This window comes from Ceratina calcarata, unplaced genomic scaffold (genome assembly GCF_001652005.2).
Source record: "Ceratina calcarata isolate Rehan_Ccalc_2016 unplaced genomic scaffold, ASM165200v1 scaffold250.2, whole genome shotgun sequence".
Classification (NCBI taxonomy): domain Eukaryota; kingdom Metazoa; phylum Arthropoda; class Insecta; order Hymenoptera; family Apidae; genus Ceratina; species Ceratina calcarata.
In genome coordinates this window covers 1,098,793-1,118,413 of record NW_017147019.1, presented here as the reverse complement: position 1 = coordinate 1,118,413, position 19,621 = coordinate 1,098,793, and the positions used below count along the sequence as shown (strand labels likewise).

At 37.1% G+C, this 19,621-nt stretch overlaps 5 protein-coding genes across 11 annotated transcripts in view; 2 read left to right on the top strand and 3 right to left on the bottom strand.

Moving 5' to 3' along the window:
• Nucleotides 1–30: 30 nt before the first annotated feature.
• On the bottom strand, nt 31–4,721 carry LOC108623093 (putative E3 ubiquitin-protein ligase makorin-1). Of its 2 annotated transcripts, none has more exons than XM_018021386.2 (6): nt 4,272–4,721; nt 3,457–3,729; nt 2,956–3,274; nt 2,558–2,880; nt 2,337–2,493; nt 31–2,253 (listed from the first exon to the last, which is right to left on the bottom strand). In XM_018021386.2, the coding sequence occupies exons 1-6, from the start codon at nt 4,304–4,306 to the stop codon at nt 2,131–2,133; spliced, it is 1,230 nt and encodes a 409-aa protein (XP_017876875.1). In that variant the 5' UTR covers nt 4,307–4,721; the 3' UTR covers nt 31–2,130. The 2 variants fall into 2 exon arrangements, with proteins under 2 accessions (XP_017876875.1, XP_017876874.1); XM_018021385.2 differs by having other exon boundaries at nt 31–2,256; nt 4,272–4,720.
• Nucleotides 4,722–5,604: 883 nt separating this feature from the next.
• woc (zinc finger protein without children) lies at nt 5,605–11,805 on the top strand. Of its 3 annotated transcripts, none has more exons than XM_018021391.2 (9): nt 5,605–5,717; nt 6,321–8,655; nt 8,728–9,081; nt 9,146–10,631; nt 10,694–10,819; nt 10,885–11,006; nt 11,082–11,229; nt 11,293–11,389; nt 11,456–11,805. In XM_018021391.2, exons 2-9 carry the CDS (start codon nt 6,343–6,345, stop codon nt 11,628–11,630), a joined length of 4,821 nt encoding a protein of 1,606 aa, XP_017876880.1. In that variant the 5' UTR covers nt 5,605–5,717; nt 6,321–6,342; the 3' UTR covers nt 11,631–11,805. The 3 variants fall into 3 exon arrangements, with proteins under 3 accessions (XP_017876880.1, XP_017876879.1, XP_026667807.1); XM_018021390.2 differs by having other exon boundaries at nt 11,290–11,389; XM_026812006.1 differs by lacking the exon at nt 5,605–5,717 and adding an exon at nt 5,738–6,053 and having other exon boundaries at nt 11,290–11,389.
• A 27-nt stretch (nt 11,806–11,832) lies between these two features.
• On the bottom strand, nt 11,833–13,266 carry mRpL19 (mitochondrial ribosomal protein L19). Its single transcript, XM_018021392.2, has 4 exons — nt 12,950–13,266; nt 12,436–12,865; nt 12,076–12,357; nt 11,833–11,997 (listed from the first exon to the last, which is right to left on the bottom strand). The coding sequence occupies exons 1-4, from the start codon at nt 13,014–13,016 to the stop codon at nt 11,868–11,870; spliced, it is 909 nt and encodes a 302-aa protein (XP_017876881.1). The 5' UTR covers nt 13,017–13,266; the 3' UTR covers nt 11,833–11,867.
• Nucleotides 13,267–14,057: 791 nt separating this feature from the next.
• lin (protein lines homolog) lies at nt 14,058–17,338 on the bottom strand. Of its 2 annotated transcripts, XM_026812007.1 has the most exons (3): nt 16,580–17,338; nt 16,278–16,501; nt 14,058–16,199 (listed from the first exon to the last, which is right to left on the bottom strand). In XM_026812007.1, the coding sequence occupies exon 3, from the start codon at nt 16,021–16,023 to the stop codon at nt 14,239–14,241; it is 1,785 nt and encodes a 594-aa protein (XP_026667808.1). In that variant the 5' UTR covers nt 16,024–16,199; nt 16,278–16,501; nt 16,580–17,338; the 3' UTR covers nt 14,058–14,238. The 2 variants fall into 2 exon arrangements, with proteins under 2 accessions (XP_026667808.1, XP_017876836.1); XM_018021347.2 differs by having other exon boundaries at nt 16,278–17,338.
• Nucleotides 17,339–17,438: 100 nt separating this feature from the next.
• gek (serine/threonine-protein kinase gek) overlaps nt 17,439–19,621 on the top strand; it is a 13,158-nt gene continuing 10,975 nt past the window's right edge. The window contains exons 1-4 of one of the 3 annotated variants that reach the window (XM_026812005.1): nt 17,439–17,979; nt 18,834–19,021; nt 19,091–19,273; nt 19,346–19,617. In XM_026812005.1, coding sequence (XP_026667806.1) covers nt 18,892–19,021; nt 19,091–19,273; nt 19,346–19,617 — 585 coding nt within the window. In that variant the 5' untranslated portion in view covers nt 17,439–17,979; nt 18,834–18,891. Of the gene's footprint in view, nt 18,552–18,833; nt 19,022–19,090; nt 19,274–19,345; nt 19,618–19,621 lie in introns of all 3 variants that reach the window. The other 2 variants (XM_026812004.1, XM_026812003.1) reach the window with 2 other exon arrangements.

The following is a 19,621-nucleotide window of genomic DNA, read 5'->3' as shown; positions in this document are numbered from 1 at the left end:
GTGTTTCAAAGAATTACTCCCTCGGTGTTATCAATTGTCTAAGTAACTTTATTTTAAAATTTCATGTTCTCGTACTATCACGCAAACCATATTAAAATTCTGTTATACATCTGTGTAGCTTAACTGCGAATTACATACACCGTGTAGCTTATTACGTAAACGGAGTTATTCTTCCGCGTTTTACAAATGCACTTCGCAAAATAAATGAACACCGAACTAATCGCAATCAGAACCATTGGCACTCGATATAGTACGAAAGATATTCTTGAAACTGAATGCACGAAGTAGAATTTGACAAATTTCTAAATACCAGTAACATTATTATTAGTGTTCCGCCGTTTATATAAATCGTTCAACAATCAGTAATCGATAATAAAGTAATAAAAGCATATGATGCACAACTTCGCTTGCGCTCTATATTTATATATATATAATTTTTAAGTCTAAATTAAATATATAGCGTGTTGCGTAACATTTAAGTATAACAGTTCAGCATAAAAGTAACGGCATAGGAATTCTATAAAAAATATAAAGAACTTACATATATTTTTATCGTGCAAGGATTGTCAGATAATTCCGGATGGCATCTGCTTATACTGATGAACAATAACATACGATACTTATCTCATTTTGTAAACGCATCGAAGGCAGACGCCTTTAGCAAAAAGGAAATACATACTAATAAATGGAATTAATACGCGAAGGATATATCGAAACAATAAACTAATGCTCGTTAAGAACTATTTCTCTGATCATTATCATAGAAAGTTTTCATTTAAGTAACTCTAACAAAACGATTGATACCATATTCTTTGGCTTTCGGTTTTGTATGATAAAGTTCTGATTGCCCTCATTCATCGATAAAACAATTAATTCGGAAATTGTGGCATCTCAGTATAATAAATGATAACAAAAATTTCGTATAGTCGTCGAACGAAATCGTCATTTATAAAATAATATTTATTTGTTCTTCTTACCCCCTAAATCTGGAATTCGTGCATATCGCCAAAAAACTGGTTTCCTTTTATTATATTTAGCAGTAGACGCGCATACGACCAAGTTTTCATACTATCATCCATGCACACGCTTATTACATAGTACACACCCGATTTGCGCAGTTTATCACGGTTATTTTAAAACTATTAATTAAAGACTAACGCTATACAATTGAATAATTTAAGGAAATTTGTTTAAACGTTCGCAGAGCCATAACTGGAGGTAGGAGAAAACTTGTTGTCAAATTGTATCGATAATGGTGAATTCATTAATCCATGATCACGTCGAAATTAAATATTAGTTATTGTGAATAACATTATTTATATATTTTATTATCGCCTCAATGTGTAAATTTAAAAATTAAGATCTGTTTCCCGTTGATTGAAAAGTAAGTACCTATTCTGAATCGTAAATAACTTTACGGCGCTAAAGCTACAGTAAGAAGAAGATGACAAGTTCAAATTTGTTTATTTTATTGAATCCGTTTTCAATGAAGCGTTCAATTTTAAGCCGAAAATCAATATACAAATATCGTGCTTAAGATAGATGAAATTGATTGCTCAACAGAAATTTGCCGAATATACGAACTAAACCTTGTTGAATAAACATATTTCGTTTACATTTCGTAAACAGAAGGATTTTGAATGTGAAAATGAAACTCTTTATTTCCCATGCGCGCGAAAGGATCACTGTAAGCACATGTCGATGTATATTCTATTGATCGAATTAATTTGGACCACTAATGTAATAGAGTTGATGGGTATTTCTTATTAGTTGTAACAATATTGGTCAAGATACATAAACAAAAGCGATTACAAAATGACTATATAGCATTTTAAAAAGTTGCGATTGTACATGTGACTGCGACCTCCCTCATTACTATCATCGTTATTATTATTACCGATCTGATGTCATTTACACATCGCTCACGTAACTATCATCAAGTAAAGCACACAAATGTTTTATTAACGTAGCCGCGATATTGTCGAATCATATCCATTCAAACAATTCATTCAAACTACTTGTCTATTCATCCACTGAAACCACGTACAAGGTGGGTGGGTGGGTGAGTTAGAGGTGATACAGTTAACAGCAACAGCAGCAAAGATAACTGAATTAATACAACTACTCAATCTAAGATTCAGAGTCAGACCATTCAGAGTCTTCTGAGTCTGAGAAAAAGGAAACAATATCTTCGAGATCTACATCATATATCCAACGGCCGTTTCTCTCCTCAAAGAAGTCCCACAAAATTAGCTGCTGCAAGAAATGTTCAAAGATTCGAGATGTCCGATCGCAAACCAAACTTCTGTTACGCAGTGCGAATAGTTGCTACTTACTCGCAAAATATCTACATCAGCGTCGGCATTACGTCGTTGACGAACAGGTGGACCGACATCAGTTTTAGTGCCATCGGGTAGAGCGTGGAGATAAAAGCACTTATTGCCGAACGGACATTTACCGCGGCCCTTGTTGAAATACTTGCAATCCTTGGTGCTGCGGCAAACGAACCGTATAATGCACAACCGAACGTCAGGATCGCAGGTGTAACTCATCTTACCTTAACGCACATTTATAATCCATTATTAATTTCTCTTTTTCCTCTTTCGTGTCTACCCAGTACATACTCGGACATACGAAATCGGACGTGACACGACATTCCGGGCATGCCCTTATGATTTTATTGTCGAATTGCTTCGCTTGCCTCCACTTTCTGATGCAACTCAAACAGAAGCAGTGATTGCAATTCGGTAAAATACCGAATCTCTGTTCCCCAGATGCTTTCTCCATTATAACTTCGAAACAGACACCGCAAGATTTTTCTCTGCTACGTTGAATCGCGAACGAAATTTCCATGTCCACTTCATGTTGCTTAACACAAGCCTGAAAGATCATCGTTGATGATAACAATGCGGACTGTGATAACGCGAACGCAATGGAGCAATGCGATGTAATTACATTTGTATGTTTTTTTCGAAGTTCTTCGTTATGTGGATGAAGCGCAGCGCGATTGCACAATTCGCAAATATCTCCATGTAGATATGTACAATTACGTTTTTTACAAATCCCGGTTGCTTCCGCGTATGGACACAGTGGTTCCAAGGATGGACTGGAGGCTTGACCAGACGGGTTCACGGCTTGAGCATAGGATAACGGTTGTAAAGAACTCGTGGCTGTTTCCATAGCAGTTTCATTCGTAGAAGACGATCCGGCCACTTCCGAAGGTACAAATTCCGGAGCCTTTACCCACTCTTCGGCGATACGTGCACTTTCCGCACTAAAATAACATCAAATGGATTCTAATTTTTCGCTATCCCCATTATCATAATTCATATATATACATGTGTATTTATATATCACATATGTTTATATACCATATTACAGTGAATTACGTGATACGCAAACGATATTACAAGTTAATTCTTGGCTGAACAATAACGTCATCGGACGACAACATACACATTTTTTATTGTTGTCGATGTTGTAGATGTATTTGAAGTATGTTGTCCAACTGATGAACTTTCTACCGAGTTATTGTCAGTAGTTTCAAGATTGTGATGAAAATGACATTGATTGCCGAATTTACAGACACCACGTTTAAAAAAGCGACAGATTGTGTTTACAGATGGTACCGTGGAAGATATTACTTCAGTACTCCCATCATTCCTAACTCCTTGAGTATGCCGGTATCTACAATTGTTCCCCTCCCGGCACATTCCATTTTTAAAATAACTAAAACAATATTAAAATATTACTAAGAGCATTAAGTATATGGACAAATTTATATTTACAATTTATGCATTGGGATTTACATGATTCTAACAGACATTTATGAGTACTCGTTTTACGATGACAACTATCTAAAATTAATTCTGTAAGCAGAGAGCATGATGGAAGGTTTATGAACGTAGAAAATAGAAGAGCAGAGGATGTTTGGACCCTGACATAAACGCTGACAACTTTGTTTATATCCATAACAGGAACAAAGGAACTGATTGCGAGGACCAGAGCGCAACAAGACATTCGGAGTTAGTCTGCAGAGTAGAACGCGCCGCTGTACACGAGACGAATTATTAAAGAATAAAGAATTGTTTTCGTCTTTGCAATTGTAATGATTGAGTTTATTAGGATAAAAATTATCGGAGGTAATAGATAAAAGGAACCCAAAGGAATATCGACGATGAAAGGCCTACTTCGACATATTTCAAATACTTTCTGATTTCAAACGGGATACGTTTCGTTATTTTATTAACGATAACGATACATTTTCTTACCGGCAAACAACGCTCTGTGTCCAACTGTCGGCCATTTTCTAAAGCTTCCACTTTAACAATAAATCGACAACGCGTCCTCAAAGGATCGCGCACGATCTCCTCGAGAGTGGCAACAGGAAATTCAGTATGAATTTAACGAAAGAAACCTGCTCCTCAAGTTGCACAATGTCTTGTGCTATATCATCGATTCTATTTAACAAGTATCCGCTCGCGAGTCCTGCCAGAATTGTAGAAAAACACCTCTCGCACAGGGACACTTCCTCGTCCTCCGTTACCCGTTCTTTACACGTTTCCAGGTCGTTTCGAGTTCTCTTCTTTACCGGAATTTTTAGATTTGTATATGTGCACTCTCCCCGTTCTTTTTCTCTATCGACAAATATTTATATTTAACGAGTACTGTAACTCATCAACTCAACGCGTGAGAGCACACATATACGTCACGGCTAAACTAACAACAGGCAAATTCACATCACATTTGCGACCGTTATGCATGATCTGGAGCATGCGCTCGAAACTTTCCGACCGTTTAAAACCATTGATATGTGTTGATGTGTTGATATTGTTACGTATGTACCTTGTATTCGCAATTTATAGTCGTTTCTCAGTTCTCAATTCTCAACTGCTTGTTACATATCTTTATGTTTCTTGATACATTATTGATGAAAGTCGAGAATGTATTTTGAAACGTCTTATTTCATTATTCATTAACGCTGTTTAAAATTTTGTGGAAGTGAATAAGCCTACCACAATGACCGAAAAACATATAAGTTTATGTTCTGGGCCGGTCTTCAAGTCCTTCTACTCCTTCCTCAAGCAATTTCGAAACTTAACATTTGCTCCTAATTTGACCTAAAGGACGGGGCAATGCAGGTCAAAGTCGGGATGAGGCGTGACAAAATACGTAAGGAGGGTGCAGACCATGAGCGCATACTCTTTAATTGCTGGTCAAATTACACATACACATATATAAAATATGAATATCATGTAATAACTACGATATACAAATAAAGAAATTATCTCCCGTAAGATAAGATGTAAAGAAGTTGCACAGATGGAAATTATATCATTTGTAATTTTCTATTAATAATAATATGACTGATAGCAATAACGAATCGTTTCTATTTAATTTATTATTGTCGACTGTATTTAAATATTCATTTAGACTCAAATTGTAAACATATGCAACGGCATTATTCTTTGACGAACATATATTCTATGTGGAATGAATAATAAAGATGAATACAACAAAAGACCGAGTAATTATGGAAACCCGGCTTTATTTAGTTTGATCCACGATCCAAATAAAATTATGATCATATGTTGGTAGTGTATGCCGACTTACCGCTGCGGCTGTTGTGTACAGTTGTATATTCGACGATGAACACGGGTTTATATATTTTTAACTAGAAATTTGTGAGACGAAGTCTTCTGTTTGTGATACGAAAGGTGATGCTATTCTCTAACGAATCTAAACATTTGAAAACGTTGCATCTCTCCGGACAGTTTGTCACAATTAATACCTATTCAATTTTCAATTGTACAGAGAATTTCATGTTCAAGTAATACGATTCAACTATTATTCATCTATTTAAACCGGTACACGCCTGTGTTAGTTGTTGCGAAATATAAACGTAATCTCATTTATTTATATTTATGTTTTACGTTTACTGTCAGTCTGGTTTCAAATCGCAAGTGTGAAACACAATATGGCGAGACGAAGCTACTTTTCGTAATAACCTTCATTGTTTCCTACAATGATTTATCATGCTTAGAAGAAGAAACGTAATGTCAATTGTTTCTTGAGAACTGTTCCATTGTTTCTTCTTACATGCTACTTTATCGTCGCTGCAATTTATCTTATTTGTATACTTATGTTTATATCATTTTTTGTATTTACAAGTAATTGTTTATATGGTTTAAAACAAACTTGTACGGTTTATGTATGTCAAATGAAGAAGAAATATATTTTCATAGCTGTACTTTCATTTCCTGCTCTCTAAAAAATTCTTCCAACTTACTGAGCTTTATGATTTGTTAATGATCTTTCAGATATTTGTTCACATGAACAAGCATGGATTCTAATGGTGGTATGAAATTGTCGGTTAGTCAATCACAAACTGAAGAAGAAAAGAATTCTGAGGTACATGACGACATAATTCCTAAAGAAGGTGAAGCTGAAGTGAATCCGAGCAATGAAACAGTTAATACTCAAGATGTAGAACAAGACAAACCATCAGATAGAACTTTAGAAGGTGCTAGCATATCAAATGATGAAACAAGTCAGGAAAATGTTTTAAGAGACAGTGAATTAACTTTGGAAGAAAGTAATATAAATAAGACAGTGGATTCTGATGTTACACAGCCAGCAATTGATGAAAGTGTTATAGAAAATGTTTCAGTGAAAGAAGGATCAGAATCATTGGACAAGAGTGAGATACAAAAAGATAAAGTAGAAACAATAGAAACTGTAGAATCCGAGGTTTCACAAGAAAAATCACGTGACTTGAACGTAATTAACAAATCAGTTGATAACGATGTTTTAAAAGATCCTGAAACAAATAAATTATCTGCTGCTAGCGAAATTGATGATTTGGACAGCAAAAGAACTGATCCAAAGGAGACATCAGTAGATAGTGATAAAGATGTATCAGAGAAGAACATTTTGGAACCCAAAAACAAAAATTTGGAATCCGAGAAAGAGAATTTGGAACAAGAGAAAAAGGATTTAGAGCAGGAGAAGGATAATGTGGAACCAGAGAAGGATAACGTGGAAGTAGAGAAGAATAATGTGGAACCAGAGAAGAGTAACGTGGAACAAGAGAAGAATAACGTAGATCCAGAGAAGAGTAATGTGGAACCAGAGAAGAATAACGTGGAACCAGAGAAGAATAACGTGGAACCAGAGAAGAATAACATGGAACCAGAGAAGGATAACGTGGAACCAGAGAAGGACAACGTGGAACCAGAGAAGAACAATGTGGAACCAGAGAACACAGAATTCGTGCAGTTTTCTCAAGAGAAGCACGGAGATTCACAACTGGAAAACCAATCAATGGACGCTGCTGAAGATCCATTCAGTGTAGATAATCTTAGTACCGAAAATGTGGAACCGATGGAAACTGATTTTACTGAAACCGACATAAGTTTCTCTAAACTGTGCAATCAAGCTGACAATTTGCAGGACATTGTAAGTAATAAGGAAAGCAATTTCAATATTGTTGAGAAAGACAGCAGTAAAGGAAATGAAGACGTACATTCTCCGGGTGCAGTGGAGAATGTTAGTAAAGATGCTAATGAAAGTCCGATTGAGACAGAACAGAATGAAAACTTAAATAGAGAAGTTATGGAGTCAACAGACAAATGTGAGAATGATGAAACGAAGAAAACTGTTAATGAAGTTACACCAATGGATACCGAAGAACAATCGGACGTTTTACCGGGACAGGATGATGAGTTATGTATTATTCCCGACAGTATGAAGGTAATAATGCCTGGACAAACGGAAAAATCAACCTCTGAAAATAAAGAATCTTCACGTGAAGATAGTAACAAACAGAATGAATCGGAGAAAACGTGCGAAACTAAAGAATTGGATACTAACACTAATAAAAATTTAAAAGACCCTCAAACTGAATCAAATACCGTCAGTGAAGGTAGTAAAAAAAATGTGGAAAATATTACAGTTGCTACAACAGAGAAAGAAACCGCTGATAAAAGTTCTGCTGCTGCTACTACAACAGATGTTATAGATGTCGATGAAGAGGTAAAAAATCCAGAGGTCGAAGAAATCGCGAGGAAAGAGATCTGCAAGCAATGTAACGAGGAGAAATCTTGTAAGATTAAAGTGAAGGTTGGCTACGAGTCTTACAATGTATGTTCAAAAACTTGTAAAGCATTGTTCAAAGCTGCCAATAATAAGGCGATGGATATACCAAGCGATGGGGTCAATTCAAAGAAAGAGAAACGTTGCGCAAATTGCTTGTTAATCGTTGAACCTAGTGACGAACGTAATCTTTCTTGGGAGACAATGGAATTTTGTAATGAGGAATGTCTAGGTAAATTCCAAACAAAGTACGGAAGCTATTGCAGAAATTGCAATGGATCTGTCCAGGCAGTGAGTTTAGGGAAGTATTGCGTACGTTTTGGCTACGATGTCAGACAGTTCTGTTGCTCTACATGTTTGGAAGAATTTAAAAAGGGACTCAAAGTATGCAGTTATTGTCAAAAAGATATAAGTTCAAGCACGGATGGCTTCCTCGCACCAGTCGGCGACAAAGGGCAGTTTAAGGATTTTTGTACTCAAGACTGCATGGAGAAATATTCGAAGATGAGCTCTGTCGAGCCTCCGAGCATGGAAAAGAAATGTTGCAGCGTTTGTCAAGAAGTAAGGAACTGTTTCTTTTTACCTACCGTTTGAATATACTTCTCCAATTAAAATGTATGCTTTTTACAACAGGAAAAAGTTGTTCACTGTGAGGTACAGATAGACAGAGCCGATCCAGTAGCAATTTGCAGTGAACCATGTTTTGCGGCATTTAAATTTGTAAAAAAGGTCGATCCTGACCAGTGCTCCACGTGTAAAAAGTTCTTCGAATTCGCGAACAAGAAATGTTCAGTTGTATTTTACGAAAACAAGGCTCACCCGTTTTGTTCCAAGACTTGTTTAAACATATTTATCATTACCAATAGGAATATAGTTCCTTGCAATTGGTGCAAAGTAAAAAAGTATAATTTTGATATGATAAAGAAGGAACTGAAAACAGGCCAGGCGTTGATGATGTGCAGCTTGAATTGCTTAACATTGTATCAGGTATAAAATGATTATTTATTTTATATTTCATAAACATAAAATCATCTACTTCAATTTTATACAGGTTTCCGTTAACGCAGTGTCAGCTAAACGCATTAATTGCGACTTCTGCAAAGAATTCTCTCAAGCGCAATATCATTTAACGATGTCGGATGCAACGATACGAAACTTTTGCTCGTATCATTGCGTGATGAACTTTCAAGCTCAATATACCAAGTCTCCGATAACGATCCCAGCAAGCGATGATCCCGTACCAACCGGTATGCCTAAGAGATCGATACCCCGAGTAGATAGAAATACGAATACCAGCGCTGGTGCGAAGACTACCGATATGCAGAACAAAAAGAACATGCCTGTAATTTCTTCGGTAACGAGTTTAGCCACGATTGGAAACGGTCAGCCGAGTCCAACAACGCAACCGAACACCGTGAGCAGCATGGTGTCGACGGTAGGCATCGGTCAAAATCCGACGCACCAAGTAATTTATAAGCAACACGTGATAACGAGGCCGACGAGCCCGATCCAGGTCCGTAATAAAACGACTCAGTGTAAGCCTGTGATACACACGAAAGGCGTCTCAGTACGGCCGCATCCTTGCACAAAGGCCACGCAAACGGATGGAGTTCACCATGCGGTTGTACCGATACCAGTTCCGATTTATGTTCCATTTCCAGTGCATATGTACACGATGCCTTTTCCAGTTCCATTCCCTATTCCATTACCGATTCCTGTCCCTCTTTTTATACCTACTACAAGAAATAGCATTAAGGGAATATTTAAAGAAATTAAGAGAATACAGGAGAAGATACCAGCCGATCCCTTCGAGGCTGAACTTCTCATGATGGCAGAAATGGTTGCGACGGAAAAGAAGGGCAATGACAGTGACTCGGATTCTGTGGATGACAGGGAGGAAGATACTGGTGATCGCGATCAGGCGCACAGCGGAGCATTCAGTCCGGAAACGGTTGATTCTAACAATGCTTTCGGCGATGATATGCTGCAAATGGCATTAAAAATGGCAACTGGAGAGTTAGACGAGCCAGCTGTCGATTTAGAAGCTGCATTAACACCTACTACAATCACTGCTACGCAAGCACCGGCACAGTCTGAAACAAGTATGGAAAACGACGTGCAGTCGGAACGACTACTTGTCTCTCGGGGGAGGAAACGAATGGTTCCATATAAATCGCGATCAACTCCGAGCAAACGGGGGAGACGGGTATCGAATACAAACGAAATACCTTTAATGCCACCACCTGTACCTCAGCCTCCACCTCAACCAAGAATAATAGAGCCTATGGAAAAACCAGACGCTAATATGGCACTCAAATATACGTTCGGTGTAAACGCTTGGAGGCAGTGGATAGTGGCGAAAAATGCTGAATTAGAGAAGCAAAGTACACCGACGAGAAAAATAAAATTGTTTAAAACGGACCTTCTGCAGCTTACAGCTGACGAATTGAACTATTTGTTATGTCTCTTCGTGAAAGAAGTTAGGAAACCAAATGGAGCGGAGTATGCTCCGGACACGATTTATTATCTTTGTTTAGGTAAATATCTTGATCGTTGATTAGAAGGAAATTCATCTATTTACAAATATTTTGTATTGCAGGAATTCAGCAGTATTTATTTGAAAACAATAGAATAGATAATATTTTCACGGATTCGTACTATGAAAGATTTACCGATTGTTTAAACGAAGTTGCGAAGAAATTTTCCGTTCTTTATAACGACGCACGTGAGTTCATTTTATACATCTGAAATTGATATAAGCAGAGGATCATAGGCTAAATCTATTCGCAGAATACATCGTTACGAGGGTCGAGGAAGAACATTTATGGGAGTGCAAGCAATTAGGTGCCCATTCCCCTCATGTTCTCTTAAATACTTTAATGTTTTTTAATACTAAACACTTTAATCTTGTAGTACGTATAAATCATTTTCATTCGCTATACAAACATTAGTATGTACGTGAAAATGATCTAAGTAATACTATTTAGACAGTAGAAGAGCACATGCAGTTATCATTTTCTCATATCATGAAACACTGGAAACGTAATCCCGCTGCACAACCTACGGCAACGGCGGGGAAAGTTCCAGGATCTAGAAACGTTCTCCTCCGCTTCTACCCGCCCCAATCAGCATTGGGTTAGTACCAATTAATTTCGTAAGATTAAAAGCATGGTCAAATTTTTCCCTTTTTTCCAGAAGGTAATTCACGTAAAAAGAAAGTATACGAACAACAAGAAAACGAAGAAAACCCGTTAAGATGCCCGGTGAAATTATACGAATTTTATTTGTCCAAATGGTACGTTTCGATTTATTTACTACAAATGCATAGTAATATTGAAGCATATTTGTCGTATCATTTTAGTCCAGAGAGTGTTAAGACTCGAAATGACGTGTTCTATTTACTACCCGAAAGGAGTTGCGTGCCGGACAGTCCTGTTTGGTATTCGACGTCCCCATTGGCTAAGGAACATCTCATAAAAATGTTATATCGCATTAAAATGGTTAAAGAAATCAACGTGGCATTATTGACTAGCTAACTTTTCATGTTCGTATATTTACATTTCCTCATAGTTAATTCGAATAACATAACGTACGAGAAAATATTCGCGTATACATCAGATAAGAAAATGTTCAGAGATTGTGTAGTCATTAAATCTTTATAATTTCTATTGTATATTTTTCACTTCCTAATAAAACAAAAAGAACCTATTATGAGTGAAGTGTATTAATTGGTCCGAGTGGCATGTAAATCAAATTTTTATTTACAACTTAACTCATACATTCTTTTTCTGTTGATCTAACACTTGTCTACGTTTCAATATGTTCTTCTGTATTTCCAAATGACGAAGTTCTGTGTGCAGATCTGAGAATATATCTATTTGTTCTTCTTCCGGAATTGTTGACCTGCAAGAAGATTATATATTTTAAATATCCTTCGACTGAATCGATCCTTTGTATCTGTATAGTATATTCTAATTTTACCTGTAGATCTTCATCAAATCGTATTTCTCCCATGGCTTGGCAGCTAATTTTGCCTTCTTAATTCGTGATGCATTCAGAAGATCATTCAAATTTTGAACTCCTTTCAAATCTTTACGTTCCCATCTCTCTAACCATGGCCGCGGATTAAGAGGAATTTTAATTTCATTCAATGGCACAGTTCCAGGCTTTGTTAGTTCAGCTTCCATATCCAAAGGAAACGTGCTATATTCTAATGGTGCATCTCTGAGATAAAGCAATTCATCGTCCAATCTCTTCTCCAGTCTATAATATATAAATATGATTGTGTATTTTGCAGATTGATATATCCTCTTTTCATATTTAAATGTGATCCTTATCTACCTCAGGCAGTCAATTTTTTGGATAACAGGATCGTATAAATCATAACGTACTTCTACCGGTTCCCCATTGACAACGTTTCTTAAAGTAAATGCAGCTCTCAATCCACATCCTTCTCTTAATATACATATACCTACAAATCTGTTTACTTTGCCGACTGCATGCGCTTCGGAATATGTTACTGCTAATATAGATCCGACGTAAAATTCAGGAACACTGAGCACCGATCTTCTGGCCAGCATGTCTATGCGTTCTAATTTTTCTCTCATACTGTTACGATGCAACGGATTCGGATCTGGTAAGAATTCAGGGTAAATGAATCTATAATTCGTAACAGCCGTAGAATCCAATGGTTCTGTGGTTTGTTGGTCTGCATTTTCATCTATTTGAACTTTCGTTTGTGCCACAGTTGACAGAGCTTTAAGTTCGTTCCCTAACAAAATGAATTACAACAAAATATGCAGGTTAATCATAATTACAAATGGTTATGAGTACGAAATGTAATAATAGAACATACCTAATATTTTTGTGATGGGTGATTTCTGACACACTTTACCAGGCACTAATCTTAATGGTAGAAACATATTTTCAAATTTCCTGTTGCCTTTCTTATATTAATAAATTCGATTACTTTGCAATCAAAGTTGTGCTTGTTACTATTTCACTGTCGATGTCGATGTCGGCCGTCGGTCGCTATCGTCGCTAAACTGATGTGACGTGAAATGAGGCACGAGATAGGATAGGATTAAAGGGACCAGCTTTCGATTTTCAATAATTACATACGTGTTAGTGACTAACATATACATAGCGATACGTGTAGTAGAAGATGCCGCGCAATTTTTATTAACATGTACGAAAAAATGAATAACAGGTAATTTACTTTACATTTGATGTATTTTTTAATGTATAAGGGAGTAACAAATGAAATTACGCCATGGTTATAAAAGTAAAAATATGCAGATTTTTAATGTATTACATTTATGTGCTGGAATACTTACAAAATTAATTTGTAGATATGCGCATAGTTAATGTTACAATTGATATATACAAATATGATTTGTAGAGTGTAATCGTGGCAAGTATTGTTCTTAATTACAACTTAGGAGCAATTGTTGCCATCTTTGTATCTAATAATTTAAAATACTGGCATTAATTACATTAAATGTTAATAATTGCCGTTCACATTGCCAGCTAGTATTTATACTTTAATATTATACAGTATTTTTATACAGTGGTAATAAGTCGTGACAATGTGAGGGGATGTTCAATGATGTTTCTGGATAAACATGATTAAATGTCGACATCTACGTTTAAGTATACGGACGTAGTTCTTTTTTTAAATGTACACATACATATAAATATTATTCTAGTAAAATACATATTTAGATTTATTTCCAATGGTGCTTTGGCAAACAGGTTTTCATAGCACCATAAATAGTGCGATTTCATCGTGAAGCATAGAATTTTTCGCTAATCTTTGTACTACCTCCTGTTTATACTCCGACTCATTTATACTTCAACTATGAAATGCAAAAGTACAATTATTATTGTATCAAACTTCAATGACAGTTTCTGAAAGGATAAAATTTTGCTAGGTGTAATAAATAATGATGTACTCTTCGGAATTGTCTAACATTATCCTAGATCATTTATTATTTAGAAATTGTCAGTAGAATAACTCAGTCAAAATGAAGTTAACAAGACTATACAATTGTTTTTTTTCTGGTTCATTAACCAGACGAGGAAATTTTTATGCTTACAGTTTGTACATGAGATTTTTGAATTACACGAAATAACCGAATATAATTAATTTTCTATATTCCCTTCATAGAAGGACTCGCATTTTTCTAACAATCGTAGAACTGGATTTATGTTATACGGGAACAAAGCTTTCGATACTAATCTGTCGATCGCTAAACGAAGTCTTATCAATATTGTCATGGTATCATCTAGTTCCCGTCCGCAGCAAGAGATGAATTCTGTCCAATTTCTTTTAACATATTTCAAGAACCTTAATAAGTACAGTAAAAAACAGGTCTCATTGCTAACGAGCAAGTCTAGCAGAACGTCGGGGTCATGCGATACAGCGTGTATAAATTGTATGAAAGTTAAAGTCGGACTGAGCATATGACCGAGGTCGTTCTGTGGTGGCCCTCTATAAAATAAACCAACGGCTACGTCCAAACAGCAGACCATACCTTCGATGAGAAAATCATCTTGATCATGAAACATCTGTACAACCCATTGGGACAAAGGCATTTCCGGATGAAACGGCATTAAAGTTTTAACACACTGATCGAGTTGCCTCAAGACTTCCCTAATACTCCTCTCGATAACCGCCATATCGGCGTCAAGATCCTCGGCTTCGGAACCCAAGGAAGAGTCACTGGAATCGCTGCGTGTCTCTTTAACAGTCACGGCAACACTTTTCAAAACTAGAAGCACTACTTTCTGCAAAAGCGGACGATCACCTTCGCCAGAACCTCCTCCAAATCTGCCTGAACCATGCCTGTATGGCAGAGCGTCCAGCAATCTCCAATCTTTCACAGCTCTCACGATCAGATGTGCGAGAGAACAAGGCTCGTCTGGTAGTACATCTTGCAATGCCAGAGTGCTCCCATAACATAGTACTTCATTAAATAACCCGAGAAGATGTCTCCATATTACACCAGGAACATTAGCATTTAAAAGTACCACCAAATTGTCTAATTGAGAATAAAAGAGCTTGGTATCGATGACAGACAAGTTGGCTTTAACGGAGATGATCGATTCCCACAAATCGAGAAAAGTGATAACAACCGATTCGTGTTGGGGCGTGTACGAACTTAGAATGGTATCAAACTTCGACACCAGTATAGTCCATTTAGATTCCAACGCTTTTACACACGTTGCTTTTACTGGAGTACTATCAAAGCTTTCCGCATCCGAGATTGATACTGTGTTACAGTGTGGTGGCGGCACGATGCTCTCTGTGTCCTCAAGAGGATGAATACTGCAATCCTTGTGTTCTACGACTCTTTTTACAATGTCCAATGTAAAGAGCATTTGGCTCGGGGAATGAGTGTTCACTAAAGACTGCGTCAGTCTTTCCAGCCATGCTGCTTCGATGTTATCCTTTGTCACAATGAAGAAGGACGCGAGTACTCGGCTAGCGGTGAATGATATGAACTTGTTCGTTGTACACGATAAGTCGATTATTTGATCTATGATGCCATGCTCATTTCGCGCCAGTGCATCACAAACATCTACCACTCTTCTGCACATAACACCTCTCGTATTTTGTCTAATAGCTAAATCGAAAAGGAGTTGTAAAGCTGTTATGAACTCAAGGGTCAGATCAGGCTCCCATTCTGATAATAAAGAAGATCTAAACGTGCCGTCTGCAGCTTCCACTGTTCCACTGGTAAATGGTTTGCGCAGACTGCTCTCGGGCACATTGCATAAACATTGAGTTAAGAGGCTGTTCTGCAATTGTTCTATGTCTGAAGATATGTCCCTCTCGACGTTGTTGCCTTCGGTACGTTGTTTCTTCTTTGCTGGCTCCTCCATTGTGTTATTAGGAGGACAATGGTAATAGTGCCAAAGCACCATTAGCAGCACTGACCTTGCTGCTCTCTTCTCTCGATTTAAGATCCTCTTTCATCAGGTGATCTTCATAATATATATCATGTTCCAAAAATCGAAGTACCATGTAAATAGTAGTTGAAACGTAGCCAACATCAGCCTTTTATATGTACAAAAGCCATAAAGTAGCAGATAGAATACATCTATTAATAGAAGAAAAATGATTTTCAAATACGTATAATAATTCCAAAAGTACAGTGAAGAATGATATTGAAACTTACCGAAATAATTGACTTCTGGCTCCAATAATATTCCGATAAATTTGAAAACCCGAACTCCTTGTAGGTGTATGCAAATAAGTGTATGTACGCATTTACACGGTCATTCATATGAGTATGTACGCGTATATCACTTGAAGCGTCGTGATCGTACGTCTAATCAGAGTACGGTATCCCCAGAACAGGTTGAAATTTATACACGCGTTTCCGGATTTATTTCTAACAAACTAATGATGAGAAATTGAACACAGGTCGCACATGTAATATACATATAAACCGACGCTCGCTGATACGCTAATACGCACACAGAAATACTCTCTTCGAACGGTTTGACAGACAATTATATGTATCTTTCAAACATTTGACAGCACTCTTAGAGTCACGCCGCTTTCCACGATTTGAACAATGTAAATATATATTATTGTTTGTTTGCTCGAAGAATTTCTTTTGACTAGGAAGTGACAGAGCACTCGACGACTCTGCTCTGTTGCCACGTATACATGCTACCGAGTAAAAATGGGAAATACGCTTTTATGCCGTTCGCCCATGAAATTACCCCAGTTAAACAGTTCATATCTGACGTCGAGTGGTAAAATGTTTACTCGATAATACATAGGACACGAATTGTTCGTGTTTATTACGTATTTTTCGGGTGGCATCATGCGGAGCTGCGTAACACAGTAGCTCCTCCTCGCACATTCCACAATGCACTGAGTGCGAATAATCGTAATTACTTGAATAATAGCAGCGGGACCAACGCTGAAACTCGTCAAATATTCATCGAATACCTTTTCTACGATTTTTCATAATAAAAGTAATCGCGTTTCAAATGTCGTATAATAAATACAGGAGATGATCGGCAACTCTGCATCGATCGCAGCGCTCCTCACGCACAACGATCTGTAGATCATCAGTGATCACCTGCTCATACGCACGATGCGACACAATGATTTACTGCACAAAAATATTAATCAGATTTTGCGTTTAATGTACAATTGTACAAACAGAAGAATCTGTTTTTTCCAATGAAATATAATTAATCTTTATACTGTCATATACTGCTTTTCTGCGTACAAATTTAATACTGTTTTGTATATCTGCAGAATAAATTAAATTAAATATAGAAAAATAATCAACAAATTGTTCACAATACATAAAAGGTCTTTCACTTCTGTTTCAGTAAAATATATAATGTCGCTTTCAACCTATTCTTCGTAAGAACTCTCTTATTTTTAAGTCCAGACGTAACTGTGTTGAGAAATAATGAGAAATCTTTTTTGGTGAATGGATAAATGATTTTTAGAAGGATTTACGTTTTATGAATATAGAGCAGTTATCGGGATTATGCATTAGGCGGTACCTCTATCTGGCTATCTATATGCTGAACCGTCATAGGTACTTTCAATGACGTAGGACTGCCATATTTTTTCCTATATGGAGCCTGCCAGGGGGTCAGCCAAATTGTTGGGGGTTTGGAGGTGGCCATGCGAGATGTTTTGTGATAATCGAATGGTGCGCATAATAAACAATTAAACCGACATAACAGCGGTGCGCGTCGTATCGGCAGATATGCTCGAGTCGTTCGAGCGAGCGGCAAGAATCGGCAAAGAGAGAAGGCCTTTCACTCAAAACATCATCCTTCCTCACATGCGATAGGAATTTTTACATCGGAAATTCGAGATCAGGATGAGTGCGTAGTGCCGCGGTAAGATTCTACCAGAAGTCGGGACAATGGGGCTTTAACATTTATCCACGTTGTGTTTCGTCTCGTGATCGTTAGCCTTTAAACAAGTACTGTATAGTTTTGCAATGCGATCCCACCGACGACGGCACGCAAGTTGTCTTGGTGATTCTGTTCAATTCGTTTGATCGCGAACGTGGTGCACTACCCCGTCGCACTATTTTGGTCTGTACGTTTTATTTACACGTATTACTCTTGTTGCGCGTGTTATTCTTCGCCAAATATTTTGGCTATCTTTGTAGCAGTTACGTAATTTCCGACGTGAGTAATTCCGGCACCATGGCCGATGATGAATTAAATGAAACTCGATTGTTTTACACGTAAGTGGCGTGCGGACGTATATACCAGCGTAAAGTTAAAGGGAATTGATTTTTAACATTCTTCGCGTAAACGCGAAACAAGTTGGGAGCGTGCTGCCGAGTTGCTAATAACATGATAACGCGATACGTCTGGTTCCACCGTTGTAAACAAAATTAATGTTTAAACAGTGATAGTGATCTTCCATAGATATGTCTATTGGAAATTATCTCTTTAAGGTAAATTTTATCATTTAAGACAAATTATGTCATATATCTATGCATATGTACTATCTATGTGTGCATTTTTAAATACCAAGTAGAAAGACAGACTATTTTTTTGTAAAAGAATTTATTTCATTTTACATAACTAATGATATTCTAACTACAATTATAATTACATAAGATTGCATCTTCATTTCAACAGATATTCTTACTTCTGCGTTTAATCCGCTATTTCTTATGAAACTATGAATTTTATTTCTATCCCATGTATAAAAATTGTAATGGTAAATATTCTAGGATAGTCATCACATCATAATGTGGTGGTTTGAGATACTATTGAATAATACTACTAAAAATGGCAGAGGTAGTATCCAAAGATTTTGGTAAAGAAAAGCCGTTTCGAAAAAGAGACATGTCAGATTCACTGCAGCAGCAGTGTAATCAACCTCCTCCTGATATTATGCCAAAGGGAATTACAATCAATGGTACATATAATTTTGACTGCTTCTTGTTAGAAGCTTACAGAAATGATTAAATAAGAATTATATTTCTAGGCATAGGAGGAAGGTTACGCCAATTAGAATCCCTTTTCATTGCTGGTCCTGTCCAGCGGGAAGGAAGGATAGGCCACAGTTTTTCCATCGAGACACTTATCGATGTTTTACTTGTCTTATACGATGAATGCTGTAACTCTTCCTTACGACGCGAAAAGACTGTCTCCGATTTCATTGAATTTGGTAAATTGTACATGTATATTCACGCTCTATCGCGAACAATTTTAGTTATGTATCCAAATAAAATTGTTGCAGTGAAACCGGTGGCTGCTTGCATTAAAAGTTTGCAATTGGCACGGGAGGATTTTGAGATATTAAAGGTGATCGGTAGAGGAGCATTTGGTGAAGTATGTGTTGTAAGAATGCGTGGTTCGGACAAAGTGTTTGCGATGAAAATTTTGAACAAATGGGAGATGCTGAAGCGTGCGGAGACCGCGTACTTCAGGGAGGAGAGGGACGTACTGGTGTACGGTGATCGGAGATGGATTACGAATCTCCATTATGCCTTTCAAGATGACAATAATTTGGTAA

What these genes read in the sequence shown, in the direction of transcription:
- woc (XM_018021390.2), top strand. Translation starts at nt 6,343, where the DNA reads ATGGATTCTAATGGTGGTATGAAATTGTCGGTTAGTCAATCACAAACT. An exon ending in GATTTATTATCTTTGTTTAG is followed by an intron (nt 10,632 to 10,693) that starts GTAAATATCTTG and finishes TTTGTATTGCAG; the next exon opens with GAATTCAGCAGTATTTATTT. An exon ending in CTAAACACTTTAATCTTGTA is followed by an intron (nt 11,007 to 11,081) that starts GTACGTATAAAT and finishes AATACTATTTAG; the next exon opens with ACAGTAGAAGAGCACATGCA.
- LOC108623093 (XM_018021385.2), bottom strand. Translation starts at nt 4,306, where the DNA reads ATGGCCGACAGTTGGACACAGAGCGTTGTTTGCCG. An exon ending in TCGACAACAATAAAAAATGT is followed by an intron (nt 3,275 to 3,456) that starts GTATGTTGTCGT and finishes ATGTTATTTTAG; the next exon opens with TGCGGAAAGTGCACGTATCG. An exon ending in TTCGAAAAAAACATACAAAT is followed by an intron (nt 2,881 to 2,955) that starts GTAATTACATCG and finishes ATGATCTTTCAG; the next exon opens with GCTTGTGTTAAGCAACATGA.
- lin (XM_018021347.2), bottom strand. Translation starts at nt 16,023, where the DNA reads ATGGTGCTTTGGCACTATTACCATTGTCCTCCTAATAACACAATGGAG.
- mRpL19 (XM_018021392.2), bottom strand. Translation starts at nt 13,016, where the DNA reads ATGTTTCTACCATTAAGATTAGTGCCTGGTAAAGTGTGTCAGAAATCA. An exon ending in CAAAAAATTGACTGCCTGAG is followed by an intron (nt 12,358 to 12,435) that starts GTAGATAAGGAT and finishes TATATATTATAG; the next exon opens with ACTGGAGAAGAGATTGGACG. An exon ending in GATTTGATGAAGATCTACAG is followed by an intron (nt 11,998 to 12,075) that starts GTAAAATTAGAA and finishes ATCTTCTTGCAG; the next exon opens with GTCAACAATTCCGGAAGAAG.